Below are 15,492 nucleotides of genomic sequence, written 5' to 3'. Positions count from 1 at the left end.
TTAAATTCTGCGGTAATTAGCTATCTTTATATGTTTATACTTAGTTTATATAGTTACATGGCTAAGTGTCTATGTAATAACGAGATTTCCAGTATGCGATGCGATAATATCGAAACGATGGTTGTACAAACCCCAGAAGAATGTAATTTAAGGAAATCTAATAAAATTTCTTCTAATATCCTTCGTATGTTTAACACATTGAATGTGTATAAATAAAGCGAAGTACTATAATTCGCTCAATTAAAGGATGATCATTCCCAAAAATTTCTGTATTATAAATGATGCCACACATTGCGGTGACATTCAGTTTGATGAATGTACAATGATAATAATCCAATTCAGTCAAACGATTTAATATTACATTTTTTCCATTTTGTGTATTTTGCTCTATAAAATCATGCGGCATTCAGTGTATTAAATTGTCTGATTCACGTTCATCGAATACCGAATAGCTGAGTCAAGATGAAAGATGACCGTTCGGTATCATCGAATTTAGAGAATCGAGAATCGACGGGTTTAGATCGAATAAATCAAGATGTTCGCGGTCGATCTATCGATCACGGTGTTGGTTTTGATAAGATCGCGACTGGCGTCCCGACTTTCTAGGTCGTCCGGTTTCTTCCGGCATGGATGGATAGTGTTTGGAACGGTTTGTGCCTGACGTCACGCGCCGATTATTTGCTCTACTGTAATAGTTTATTTTCCCGCGCGGATAATGGCATAAGCACCGGTCCGTTCTTGAAATTGTTATTAATCGCTCACGTTATCCAACCTTCGAGCTCGAAGCAGTATAAAGAGCGTTTGTCGGAAGATCCTTCGTTCGTCGGACCGGTCGCGAAGTGGAAAACAACGGAATCGCCGATTTTCAATTGGAACTCGATCGGGAAGCCTTTTGTCTCGATTTAAACGGTGGACAGTGTTTACCGTGCCGCTCGGTGTATTTTGGCGAACCGAAACCCCGGAACGAAAATATTTCACCGCTTCGAATCCCCTTTGCGACCGTTCCGCCGTGGCCGCCAGGAGACAACGATTTCCCTGGGAAAATAAACGCGGGGAAACCCGGACAGGTATCCGCGCGATGTTCATCGACTCTCGTATCTTATTTCATCGTTACATTTTCGAATTCACCTCGGAACAAAGCTCCCCGAGGGAACTTTACGGCGGCCTTGACGAATGCTGCAGACTCAACATGAACGCAGACGCAGCGAGGAATGTAATTTTCTGTTTACCCCTCGGAAACATCAATATCGCCGGGAATATCTTGTTTTACCCGCGAATTCACCCTCCAAAGGAGACAATAACAATATTCCGACGTTACGAAATCACTTGGATACCAGATTTCGCGCAACCGAGTTGTACAACTGCAGCGGTGTTCGAATGTTCTCGGGCGGATCGTTTTTTGGAACGATCATCCATGCCACATGTGTCGCTGTCATTAACCCTTTGCTCTACATTATCGTGTCGGAGTCGCGGCGAAGAGTTTCGAATGAAATTTAACCGTTTGCACTCGAGAATATTTTTCTCAATGAATATTCATTCTTTTCTGATGAAATGTCAATGATATTTTTTGCAACATAAAGAAATACCTTGTATAAATTATGTGATAGAAATATTTTTTATGATCCATGTGTTGATATATTATATAAAATTTAATATTGAATTTTTAATTCTAGTATATAAATATAAATATCATTTAATTCTCCCAAGCCCGAATTGAATATTATTTTTCTATTATTAACATATTGCGTACCAGCTGATTTTCAGAAAATTAAATTGCGACTGACAATTTTCAGTGAGATCAATTCACATCATTATACATAGAAAAACTCAGATATCATATTGTTATGATACATTTTAAATAGATAATCAATTCGAATCAAATTTTATACTGTTTTCAATGCTGTGGTAATTAGCGAAGTTTCATAGCTAAGTGTCTTTATATAAAAACGAGATTTCTCGGTCGGAGATTCTTTGAAACATACAAAACCTTCAAAAGATGAAGCTAAATTATATATCAATTGCTTAATCAATAGAAAAAAAGGAAACTAAGTGCTGATCTCTCGCTGTTCGAGTAATTAAATCAATTGTCTGCGATTTAGTCTTCCAAATATGAAAATTTCGTCTCGTCGAAATGTCGACATTCGTTCGCAAAGGGTTAATTATAATACTTCTAAGTGAACGTAGACATAGAATGTAGAATTTTCCTCCTTCTATAATGAACTATGAAACTAATGAGAAAACATACGTGAATTAACAAACAAAGCTATTTTATAGAAATACTTCAGATATCGATGCATTATATAAAACTTAATATTATATATAACACATTGTAATTTTGTTATATCAAATCAAATGGTGAAAGTCACCTCTCGAATGCAAAAGGTCAAATTGAATCATTCATTTCTAAAAAAGTATGTCCAAAGAACAGATGTTGTCGATTCTTTCACAGTGATGTATACAATACATCCTACACGTCACACTAACAAAAAGTTCAAGCCTTTATTCAAATCTTCCAAAAACCTGGGAACTTTCGAACGCCCCACATACCTTACCTACCTCAAAATTATCATACCCAACATATCTACGCATATTTATCATTATCCACCCAACATTCAACAATTTCTAATACACCAAAGCTACTCTCCACTCGTGAACCCCATGAAACAATCAAACCACAAAGCACAATATAAATCCTACTTCCCCATAGAACCACAGCAAAGCTACCCCGTGGCACAGCGTGGCAACCGACCAGCATCGCGCAGTATCGGAAGAAATTGTATTCGGCGAAACGCACCCGGAGGAAATGTCCCGGAATCATCGCGAAATGGTTCGAAAAATGGTCCGGCGTAGACGAAGGGGGGTGGGTTCCCCCGTCGCGCGCCGGGAGCAATGAAATCAACGGCGCGATAGAGCCCGCAGGCCTGGCCGGCCGGTGTGCCCCGAATGAAGATGCATCGTCCTCGACGGGGCTGCACCGATGCGTCGAGTCTCGGCACGCGATACCGAATATTCGAAATCAATACAGGTTACCGGCAACCTGGCCGGCATCGCTGACGTTCGTGCGCCAGCACACGGGCACAGAAGCTCCGCGTCCCCGTCCGACGGCGGCGGCGGCGGCCTATCCTATCCTGTCCCACACCCACGTAGCCCAGCCGTGTACGTAATGCGGTTTAATATAGACCGATTGTGTACGGCGTCGGTTTCGGCGGAGCGGCGGCCGTCGCGGAGAGAGAGAGAGATTGTATCTCGCCAGCGACAGCCCGAGCCAGCTCCGGCCGAAGGAAAACATCTGACAGGCCACATGCGAGAGGCTAGGGTATCGTGAGACGGAGCGCGCCGGAAGCCACTGGACGGACGGGCTGTTTCGATTACGGAAACCGGGCCGGGTTCTAATCGGCGCCGGGGAAGGGACGGACAATCGATCCCGTGGAAAGAACTCGTTAAGGCTAGCGCAGACCGAGGCAACTGTGCGCTGTCGGGAAATTCCTCGGAGAGGTTGATTCGAGGGATAGCTGGGTGGACTGTTGCCGGGGAGGGGAATTTTTAATAAAATATTAATGTTCGTACTGGAATACAGTCGAACCTGTTTTTATGCGGTCCTTTTCTATGCGATTTTTTGTATGCGGTGTATGAATTCCAACGGTGTTGTTGTTTTTCAAGTGACGAAAGCGATTTTGAACCAGTTCGTCACAAGGAGATGCGCGTTTTAGATTACGAGTAGCAGTGAATTATGTATATGTATATGAGTGAACTTCATATTGGAATGTAACAGTATAGATTCAGTGAGGTGATGTTTGTTTTGTAATTAAGTTATTGGTATTTGAAACTTGTTTGTATTATTGTATTTATTGTTGTAATGTAGACACGTTAGATTCGAGGTTTATCTGGGAGACGCGGACTATTGCTGGGGGAGGGGAATTTTTAAGAAAAAATTAACATTTTGCTTTATAATGTCGTAACAAATATAAATATTATTCGATTTGTTAAAGCAAACGTTCATATAGAATATACCCAGAATTTTTCTTTTATTTTTAACAAACTATAAATATCAAAGTACTTAAATCGATCCTAGTTTAGAAAGAAATCATAGAACAAGAGGTTAACACTTTGCGTACCGGTTAATTTTCGGAAAACTGAATCGCGACTGGCAATTTGCAGTGAGATCAATTCACATCATTATACATAGAAAAACTCGTATATATTGTTACGTAATATATTTCAAATAGATAATCAATTCGAATCAAATTGAATATTTCTTTAAATGTCCTGGTAATTACCAAAGTTGCATAGCTAAGTGTCTTTATATAAAAACGAGATTTCTCATTACCAGCACGTAATGTTCATAATATCTAGAAATAAAGAATCTTCGTATCGTAACGAACAGTATAAATTCAGTGAAGCTAATGTTTATTTTGTAATATATTATTATATCTTTTATGAGATAGGAAGGCGCAGAAAACAAAATTTTATTTGAGAGGCGTAGTAGCGTAAAGGTTGGAAACCGCTTTTGTTGTGCTCTGTGTTGATAGTTTTCGTTGATTACGTGCAACTGTATCAGTGGGGAAGTTAATGGAAAGTTAATATTGAAAATCAGATGAGGAGAGATGAAAACTGATTCATCTGAATTCTTCAGCTCAGATCATCGAGCGGTGGATGGATTATACTGTTTTCTGACGAGTGTCTTTTTATAGTTTCGATTGGTTTATGAGAACTATATCGACGAATGGAAATTGGTATTGAAAATTGGATGACGACAGAAGAAAACTGATAGATTAGAGTGGCAATCATCAGGCTGGCCATCGAGTGATCCCCTAAGCGTAGAGGGTGGCTTTAGATTAGATGTCATGATGCTACTTCGATTTGATGGAGATGGATGTGGATTAGGGTTCACGAAATTGACTTCGACCTTGAGGGAGAGGTCAAATTCGGTAGAAGTGTCTTCAGGAAATCAGACCGAGTGGGATCGTACATTAAACTTTTAACCCTTTGCAGACGGACGTCAAAATTTTCATATTTGGGACACCAAGTCGCAAACAAATGATTTAGTTTCTCAAACGGCTAGAGATACGAAAGTAGTTAATAACTGCTCCACTGTCCTTCTTATATCTCATACGTCCAACAAAATTCGGTTCGTTCGATACGTCATGAAAGAAATTAAAGTCCACGTTTCTGTAAAATATAATGTCACCCGAATTCGGGTGATTTGGCAGTCAAAGGGTTAATAGTTTTCTGCTCCTTTCCCCGCGAATTTCGAAATACCGATGCAACATACACCGCGACAGCAAAGAGCATCGTTTAGAGACACGATGGGGAACATTAATTTGATGTGGACACATGACGTTGTTTATAGACTGTCAGCAGACAGTCCGTCAGTCTGGACTAGCCTTTAGAGTACACGGAAGTCTATTGACGCGGCTCCAAATACGTGTCTTACCGATTCCGACGCTCCACATGTCGGTAATTTCTTTCACTTTCAGTGAAAGCTGTTTGAAGCGTAACGGTTGTCAAAGGATTCTTTTATTGAACTGGTGTAATTGAATTTCGAGGAAGAGGAATTGGGGAAATCGAGATTCGACGTAAGAGTTTGAGTCATTTGACTCTTGAATCAAATGACATTGAACAATGAATAAAGCTGAATTAATCGGTTTCACCCCCGAAAATCTCAATTAACAGCTCTGCCGACTAAAGAGCGCTCGAGTCATGCTCAATTACTTGACGCGATGACTCAAGCATCGAAACATCTGTTCTATTTGGTCATTGCAGAATAAAGAAATCAGGAATCGATCATTTTGACCTGTCTGGTAGGTTTAGTGTTAACCAGTTAACTGTGTTTGACGAGTATACACGTCATCGTAAAGCTTGACGTGATACTGATTCTTTCAGCGATGAATTCTTTATTTTCTCACGTAAACATGTGATTCTTCCTTGTTTCGCTTTGACCTTTCATTAACACGTCGAACGCCGCACGATTTCATAGAGCAAAATATACAAAATGGGAAAAATATAATATTAACCCTTAACAGTCCTATGTCGAGTCAGACTCGACATTCTATTTTATTGCAACCTCCATCTGTTTTAACAATTTTTTCTATATTCATTTGTAGTACAATTGTACCATTTAAAGGTAACATTTCAATGACTCCCAAATATTCTTGAATAAACAAATAAAGCGACATGTTATGCTGTAATTGAGTGAACTAACGTTGACGTGAACCTCGAAGTGAGAAACCAAGAGCACTTCGGACCGCAAAGGGTTAAATCTTTTCATCGAAGTGCATTATTATTATTATTACATGTTCATCTAACTGAAGGTCACCGCATTATGTAGTATTATTTATAATATAGAAATGTTTTCAAATAAGCAACGTTTAATTGAATTAACTATAGTAATTCGATTTGGTTGGGGGTCATCGGTGACCCCCACGGCATTCAACGTGTTAACCCTTTACACTCGGGAGGTGACTCTCAGTCACCACTTGATTTGCTACAGTGAAACTATAAAGTTTGATATTTAATGTTATACTTCATATAATGCATTAATCTGAGAAATACTGACGTAAAATAGCTTTGTCCGCCAATTGTGAATTTCTCGTCGAGTTGGTTTTACAAAATATCGTCTTCATCTCATCAGAAAATGTTGAAATACTTCTAGTGAAAAACTTCGGAGTGCAAAGGGTTAAAATATACTGTACATTTTTCGATTTTACTGCGCGCAGAACGAGAGGTGTTTCCAACTAAATCCCACACTTAACCGGTTAACGGAGCCGTTACATTACCGTAGATCTGCGAATTAGTTTTGATAGAGATAAGAGGCGGTCTCGAAGGGTTTCCATGCTGGATGTTACGAAGTCGAAGTTGCCAGTTTCGTGTCCCGAGGGATAATCCTCCTGCTCCACAATATATCCATTGGTAGTTCTATTTGGGAGACTTACTTAGTAGGCTCCGTCACTTCCAATATAAACAGTGACACTGACACTGTCAGAGGAGAAGCTTAACCCTTTGCTTCGAACATAACCAATGAGATCTACGGAGGAAATATCCAACTGAATTTAGTAAATATGTCTATCTGCTAATAGACTACATTACCGTTAACGAGCTAGTAACTGATAAAACGAGACAATTTATAGGAAAAGAGATTAAATCGATTCTTAATCTACAATCTTTAGCTAATTCTCGCATGTTCGATATGAAACAACTATATTCAGTAAATATGCCTATCTACTAATAGACTACATTACTGTTAACGAGCTAATAACTAATAAAACAAGGCAAATTATAGGACAAGGAATGAAATCGATTCTTTATCTACAATCTTCAGCTAATTCTCCCACGTTTGATATCCAACTGAATTTAGCAAGTATGTCTATCTGCTAATAGACTACATTACTATTAACGAGCAAATAACTAATGAAATAAGGCAAATTATAGGACGAGGAATGAAATCTTGATAAATGATTCTTTATCTAGAATTTTTTATAAATTCTCAAGCGTCTGACGTCCCGTGAATTATTTGGGATTGTACGTTCGCAGGACTGACACACACTGCAAAATTGAGCCGGGAATTTAGGTCGGTTGTCTAGTGACTTTGATAAGATATTACGAAGTCATTGGAATCCGATCGAGATGAGACGGAGGTCTTCAAACAAAGTGATCGATTTTAAACGTGCGCGTCGAGAGATCTGATTCGGATAGCCTGTTACTTCTTTCCTCGCCGTCGGATTTCGGATAGATATCCCTCACCGTTGAACTAACAAATATATGGATCGGAGGGTTTGACTTGTTCAATGTGGAAAAGATGAAGTAGACCATCATTCATACCCATCCATATCTTTCAAGTTGTTTTTTTTTTTTTTTTAACGTTCCGGTTCTTCTATCCATAGATCACTGTCTTCGGTTCCGTCGGTGTGTTCGTATTAACATGAATCACATCGAACTCCTTTGTATTATCAATTCATCTTCGATCATATTTATCTGTTAAGAAGTTCTCGGTTGATCGATGATCTAGCGAATAAGCTGAGAATTGTAATCATTCGAATTGTACTTCACCTCACCGATACACTAACTTCATGACGAATAAAGGAGATGATTCAATTCAGTTTTCCTTGATGTTGCAATTTTTAGTATTAACCTGTGCATTTTGTAGAAATATCGATTAATTTAATTTAATATTTGAAAAATAGAAATATCGATTTTCTACTTAATCTAATTTAATATTTGGAAAATAGAAATATCGATTTTCTACTTAATCTAATTTATCGTTTAGAAAATAGAAATGTCCATTCACTACTCGATTTAATTTACCATTTGGAAAATGCAAGTATCGATTTACTATTTAATTTCATTTACTATTTGGAAAACAGAAATATTAATTTACTACTTAATTTAATTTACCATTTAGAAAATAGAAATATCGATTTACTACTGAACTTAATTTACCATTTGGAGAATAGAAATACTAATCTAATACTCAATTAATTTACTATTCGTAAAATACAAATATCGGCCCACTACTTAATTTAATTGACTATTTATAAAATACAAGTATCGATTTACTATTTAACTCAATTTACCATTTGGAAAACAGAAATATTAATTCACTACTTAATTTAATTTACTATTCGTAAAATAGAAACATCGACCCACTACTTAATTTAATTGACTATTTAGAAAGTACAAGTATCGATTTACTACTGAACTCAATCTACCATTTGGAAAGCAGAAATATCGATTCGCTACTCGATTTAATTTCCTATTTGAAAAATAGAAACTCTGATTTACGCTGGAAATAAACGAAACGCACGTTTCTAATGTTGCAGGATCGAGTGCACACAAAAATGACGCGACCGGAAATGGAAGGCCGGCTCCCCTTTTGGCGGAACCCAGATACGGCGCCGCGCCCCAGCCATACGGTAAGTTCGCCCCCAGTTCCACCCTCGCCGTTTCTCCCTTTGATAGTGAAATTAAGCGGACCAATTGGTTGAGTAGGTGGGTTGTCCGATCGCAACGATTACAAATTTTTTCCCTCTTTCGGGCACTCGTGAAATCAGGGACCGGGTAATTCCTCGATCATCGAGGAACTTTGCGAACTGTAATTTCGCCGCCTAATCAATCGTCCGTGATTCCCAAGAATATTCGAACATTCTACGTCAACGGCATATCAAATCGTACAGTGCATTCCGTCGCTGCATCACCTGTACACTCCAAAATTCCCAGGCAAATTAAAATGTTTATTAATCGCCGCCACCGTTCCCTAATTGAAACGGTATACATTTAATCACTACATCATCAGTTCGCCACAAATTGTTTCGTAAATTGAACCGTTCGATAATTACGTAGTAATTGAAATTTAACAACGTAGCAGTTTAACGTACTTGCTACTGGCAATTTGTTTACAGTCTCACCAAAAATGCAACATACTAATCATGGATCTTCCAACTTTTTCGCAGATGCGTAACGTTGCCAGAGAACGTGTTAACATTGTTGACCGGTCGTTAACTCGTGTTCCCACTAGCATTGGCTATTTCAATTTTCGAAGTGCAGGGCAGTGTAGAATATTGCAGAAGCGAAACATTGAAATTTATTTAACCAAATCGAATTACTATAGATCACTCAATTAAACCATGATTATTTGAAAACATTTCTATATTACAAATAATGCTAACTAATGCGGTGACATTCAGCTAGATGAGCCTGCAAGAATAACAATGCAATTCAATCGAATGATTTAATATTATATTTGTTCCATTTCAAGTATTCTGTACCATGAAATCGTGCGGCATTCAACGTTTCAACACATCGAACGCCGGCTAAATTTCAGCTACTGAAACACGAGCGTCGGTGATTATATTGATACATTTTTAATCATCGATTAAACCAAAATTTCTAACTTACGGAAGAGAGTAAGGAATTCGATTTTGTAAATTTTACTTTGGATTTGTGTACATATCTAAAATGTTACGTGAACGTAGGATTAGCAATTAAATGATAGAAAAATAAAATAAAAATCCTGCATTATCGCGGGGCCGGCGCTCAGCGTGTTAAGATACGCTCGAAGTTTCGTTTCAATTCATCATATACGATAAAGATACATCGAAGCTTATTCAGATTGCTTCACTTTCGTATTTAATTACGGAATAATAACCGGTGACGTAGCATTCTGCGTAAAACTGCCGATCGACGATGTGCCGAATGAAACGTTGCAGTTCATAGTTACTATTTCGTAACCGACAAATCCAATGACGCAAGGGCTGCAGTTTCGGTTGCGCGGCGATCGGAAGTTGTTAGGGTGAATCATTGCGAGGGGGTAGCGAGACCAAAGGAATTTCGACAGGAAATCAATGGCGTAATTGTAGCGGAGTTATGTCGCGTTCGAACTGCCGGAACTGTAACTGCAAACGAAACCCAATCCCGTTGCTCGCGACGTCGACTTAAAGAATGGCGGCCGATACGTTGCCCCCTGCGGCAAACGATTCTTGATCGATCGTTGCCCGGTTGACGGCGAACAGTAATCGACTCCGTATCGAGCCGAGTTCCGCCACGACGATGACGTATTAATCCCTGAAGTCGTTACTCTAGAGATCACATTGATAGATCTATTATTACGCCTTCTTTTCACTATGACTTGACCCTTTGCACTCGAGAGGTGACTCTAAGTCATCGCTTGATTTGAAGCTGTAAAACTATAGAATCTGATATTTAATGTTGAACTTTGTATGATGCCTCGGTACGTGAAACATTGGAATAAAACAGCTTTGTTCCTTAACCCTCTATGGGCCGAATTTTTGTTCACGATTCTAACAAAATCTATGTAGTACAAAATTAATAAATATCCACATATGAATATGGATTAACAATATATTCAATAGTTTCAATAATTTCATCAGACGAATATATTTCGTAACTTTCAAGTTACAATGACGTTAAAATTTCACGCCTGAGCGTATAAACGTTGCAGTTAACCGATTACTTCATTTTATTCACCACTTCGAATGCAAAATGAAATAAATCAACAAGATGCCACTATACTGACACGTGACTTCAAAGTTACATGAGCCTATAGAGGGTTGATATACTTGTGATTTCCCTTCGAGTTAACCCATTCGCTGCCAAGGACGAGTATACTCGTCTTTGAATAAGCAAATTTCGAGTCGAGACCTGTTGCCTTCCCATTGCCAACGACGAGTATGCTCGTCATTGATTTTATACATGTAAATGACTATGTATGATAATATACGTGCTTTTACCAAGAAATGACAGAACTTTGGTGAACAATACCACTCAAAATATAAATGGCAATGGGAGTAGCTTCATATAATATAGGCTTGGCAGCGAATGGGTTAATTTCAAAGAATATCGTCTTCGTCAAAAAATGTTAAATATTTGTAGCGAGAAACTCTCGAGTGCAAAGGGTTAATTTATAAGTGTCGTTAACCAATTAACTGTGGAATTTAGTTGGAAAAACCTCTCGTTCCGCGCGCAATAAAATCGAAAAACGGAGCGTGTACTCGTCGAAGGACGAATGCATGTAGAGTATATTTTAATGAAAGATCAAAGCGAAACAAAGAAGAACTACATGTTTATGTGGAAAAATAAAGAACTCATCGCTGAGAGAATTAGTATCACGACAAGCTTTACGATGACGTGTATACCCGTCAAGCACAGTTAACTGGTTAAGAATACCCCGGCGACCGTTTGACCTCGTAAAAACTAACTCCGAAAGAAGAGTACACTCCCATGGATCTTCGGGTACACACTGTCGATCGAAACTACGAAACTTCGTTCCGTGATTAATCGCGCTGGATAAAATCATTTTATAACTCCATAATGAAACCCGCGGAGTCGTTAATTACTCGAATTGTTCCGCTTTGATATACGAGTATATATTACCACGTTATTAATTACAAGCTAACGAAGATTAATCGTCTCGCCGCCTTCTATCATTACTCCGCCCTTTTTCATTTACAAATCTCCGTTCGCCAGTTAATAGGACCGTTTTAATTCGCCACTCGGCGTTTTCCTTATTCGATGATCCTACAACAGCGAACATAATAATCATCCTACAAATATTTTCCCGGCGCAATGAAATCGATCGTTGCCCGGGAATCCGGCGTAAGCGACGAACAGCGTCGGGAGTGATTTGATTGGAAATGGGTAATGAATTAATTAATGAAGCAGCATATATTTTACAGCGTTTATTGAAACGGCTTTGGAAAACATGTCTGTCTCTTTCCAGTTCTAGAATGCGAATGACTCGGAACGTCCGAAAGTCAGTTGGTGTCCGCTTTTCTTTGCAAGACCGTTCGCGGCCTTGCCTGGAGAGAAGTCTCCTGACTTCGCGTGACAAAAGACACATCTGGTTGACTTTCTGTCGACTTTATTCGGACTAAAGATGCACGAACGTTGGGCATTTTTGCGTTTGCTAACTTAGCATTAGTAATGATTCAACAATGAAAAACACGAGTGACCTTCAGATAACCTTGAAGATCATTTTTATATACTATACGGCAGCGTTTCGCGTGTGATTTATTTCCAGTTCGTTTTGTTGAGTTAAAGGTTGTCTAATTCGCGTTAATCGAATACCGAATAGCTGAGTCAAGATGAAGGATGACCGTTTGGTATCATCGAATTTAGAGAATCGAAAATCGACGGGTTTAGATCGGTTAATCAAGATGTTCGCATTTTTGCTTTTGCTAGCTTAGCATTAGTAATGATACAACAAGTTTCGACGCAAGGCTCGCTCGATTTCCATAATTAGCGGCGAATGGGATCGCGGCCGACAGCCGTATCCGACGGAAATCAGCACGACGAAAGAAAATCATCGAATATCCTTTGCCCTAACCGTTGTTGCAGGATCCACGCCACAGGTAACTTTCGCCCCGGGTACTGGTCACGATCGTTACGAGGAGAATTTCAATGGACCAGCGACGTATGCGGAGCCGTACGTCGAGCGTTATGGTATTAAGAGTGATTTTAGCGGTCGAGAGCCACTACACCCCACGCCACCGCGGCCCGGTTACGTACCCACCCTAGGACAGACTCCACCTTCAAGCACGCAGGGTTCCGTGATGATGGTGTACGGCCTGCAGCCGGATAAAGTAAACACCGACAAGCTCTTCAACCTGTTCTGCCTGTACGGAAACGTGACGAAGGTATATGATACCGTCTGGCTAGAGTTCAGAAGAGCGTCTACCTGTTCAAGATCCCCCTCCCCTCCCTACCGCCGCGAAGCTTCGACAGCTCTACTTGGTAGCTTGATTCCTTGTATTATTGCGATGTTTACCCTTCGCGGACGAAGAATCTTTGAAATATACCAAACCTTCAGCCGATGAAGCTGAATTATTTCAACTGCTTCAGCAATTAGAGAAAAAGGGAAACTACGTGTTGATCTCTTGCTGTTCAAGTAATTAAATTAATTGAATTTGTCTGCAACTTAGTCTTCCAAATAGGAAAATTTCATCTTGCCGAAATGCCGACATTCGTCCGCAAAGGGTTAACCGTTAGCACTCCAGGTTGTTTTGTAATCTATCAGCAATTGCAACTAATTTTTATAGTATTCCTAGCTATAACATTTCTTTGATCTTTTATTTTCCTTCTTAGTAGAAAATTTGGATGTGTGGAAAATCTAATAATTTTGGGGTAGTTTCTTTAAGATTCATTAAAATATTCAATATTATAACTGATGCAATATTGGAGCCTACAGAGTTCAAAGGATTAAACGTTCAAAGAGCGTTTCTATTATTAAAACTTCCGTTTAACGATACAATTAGAAAATTTGGGTGTGTTTATGTTCTTTAAGATTCATTAAAATATTTAATATTACAACTGGCGCGATATTGTAGCCGACAGAGTTCAAAGGGTTAAGAATCTCTATGTCATAGGATTTATCGAAAATACTTATTCCGAGAAAGTTCAAGAAGAAACTTCGCCCAAAACCCCGGTAGACGCTCGAAGCTCGCTTCGATCCCCTATATACAACCGCCCCGCAACGTTCGTGTCGCAGGTCAAGTTCTTGAAGACGAAAGAGGGTTGCGCGATGATCCAAATGGGCGACAGCATAGCCGTGGAGCGGTGTTTACAGAATCTGAACAACGTGACGATCGGCACAGACGGCAGGCTGCAGCTGGGTTTCTCGAAACAGGCTTTCCTCTCGGACGTCACCAACCCTTACATTCTGCCCGACAAGACGGCGAGCTTCAAGGATTTCACGGGAAGCAAGAATAACAGGTAAAAAAAGTTTGCGCTGTCTGCTAGAATATTCCGGCCCCATTTTCACACCGCCGCCGCCGCCGCGATCCATTTCTTTCTTCTATTTCCGGATCAGCCACTTTTTCCCCGGCAAATGTTCTTTGTTCGTCTAGTTGTCGACCTCGTTTCACGTCCCTTCGCGTGCACCGCCGCCCCCGACCGCTTCCCGATCCATCCCCGGGGTGAATCTCATCGGAAGGACACGTTCAGCCAGGTGTTTCCCTCGAACGTTCCCCGTGTTATCGATCCATCGCGCGGCCATCCCCATTCTAATCAGTCGGGACGCGTCTCCGCGTGTCTGAATGAGCGTTAACGAGAAACTCGCGTTTTCCATCGGGCCGAAATTTCTGCACGGGACACCCGGCAGCCCCGATCCCGCGGCAATTAATGGCGGCCTTCCTTCCTGAGACTTCGAGTAGCACGCCCGGCAATATTTACTCGATGAAAACTTAATTGCGTCCGGGTTTTTGAATGTTCCCGCTCCGTCCAGCTCGCCCGCTGATTGCGAGGAATTAATTACCGGACCATAGAAGCTGCATGTGTGTCGGGACAGGCTCCGATTGAAATCGGCAGCGTTAGGGGATGTTACGCGGTGATCCCCCGCTTCGGGCCGGTTCATTGATTTTAGAAATTCGCGAGAGAGACGAACGATGGAGATCTGAATATCGTAACTGAAAAATGAGCGGCCTGTTTAATATACCGTTTCGGATGGATGTTGAGGCTGATGTATTTTAATGAGCCACTCCGTGGGAAGTACTTTGCGTGCTCCTTCCGGATTCTTCTTTAAATACTTCTTTGCATTTTAAAGTACCCTATGCCGGAATATTTTAATTGTTTACACGACGGCCGAACGAACGGGAGGGTTTCACGCTCCGGGGAGCGGAAGGGATGGAAGAGGTTTTCCTGAGCCGTGGGTGTGTTTGTTAATTGCAGGTTCCTAAACCCGGCGATGGCTAACAAGAATAGAATACAGCCACCATCGAAGATAGTCCACTTTTTCAACACTCCCCCGGATCTAACCGAGGAGACGGTGCACCGTGTGTTCGTCGAACGCGGCATCGAGGCGCCGACGACAGTGAAATTGTTCCCCCTCAAGTCGGAACGATCGTCGTCCGGCCTCATAGAGTTTAGCAGCGTCGGGGTCGCGGTCGCCGCCATCATGGAATGCAATCACACAGCACTGGAAAACAGCAGTGAGTACTGTTTAATTGCAGATGTCACTTAACATTTTCCCATCCCCCTGTTGCC

At 40.5% G+C, this 15,492-nt stretch overlaps 1 protein-coding gene across 1 annotated transcript in view; it reads left to right on the top strand.

Annotated features, from left to right (window-relative positions):
- The window catches only part of sm (heterogeneous nuclear ribonucleoprotein L), a 256,255-nt gene that overhangs the window by 224,875 nt on the left and 15,888 nt on the right, over positions 1 to 15,492 (top strand). Inside the window, exons 7-10 of the mRNA XM_076365095.1 lie at positions 8,817 to 8,909; positions 12,850 to 13,148; positions 14,000 to 14,223; positions 15,178 to 15,437. Coding sequence (XP_076221210.1) covers positions 8,817 to 8,909; positions 12,850 to 13,148; positions 14,000 to 14,223; positions 15,178 to 15,437 — 876 coding nt within the window. The remainder of the gene's footprint in view (positions 1 to 8,816; positions 8,910 to 12,849; positions 13,149 to 13,999; positions 14,224 to 15,177; positions 15,438 to 15,492) is intronic.

This window comes from Nomia melanderi, chromosome 2 (assembly GCF_051020985.1).
Source record: "Nomia melanderi isolate GNS246 chromosome 2, iyNomMela1, whole genome shotgun sequence".
NCBI classification, from domain to species: domain Eukaryota; kingdom Metazoa; phylum Arthropoda; class Insecta; order Hymenoptera; family Halictidae; genus Nomia; species Nomia melanderi.
This window is presented reverse-complemented; position numbering and strand designations above follow the sequence as displayed.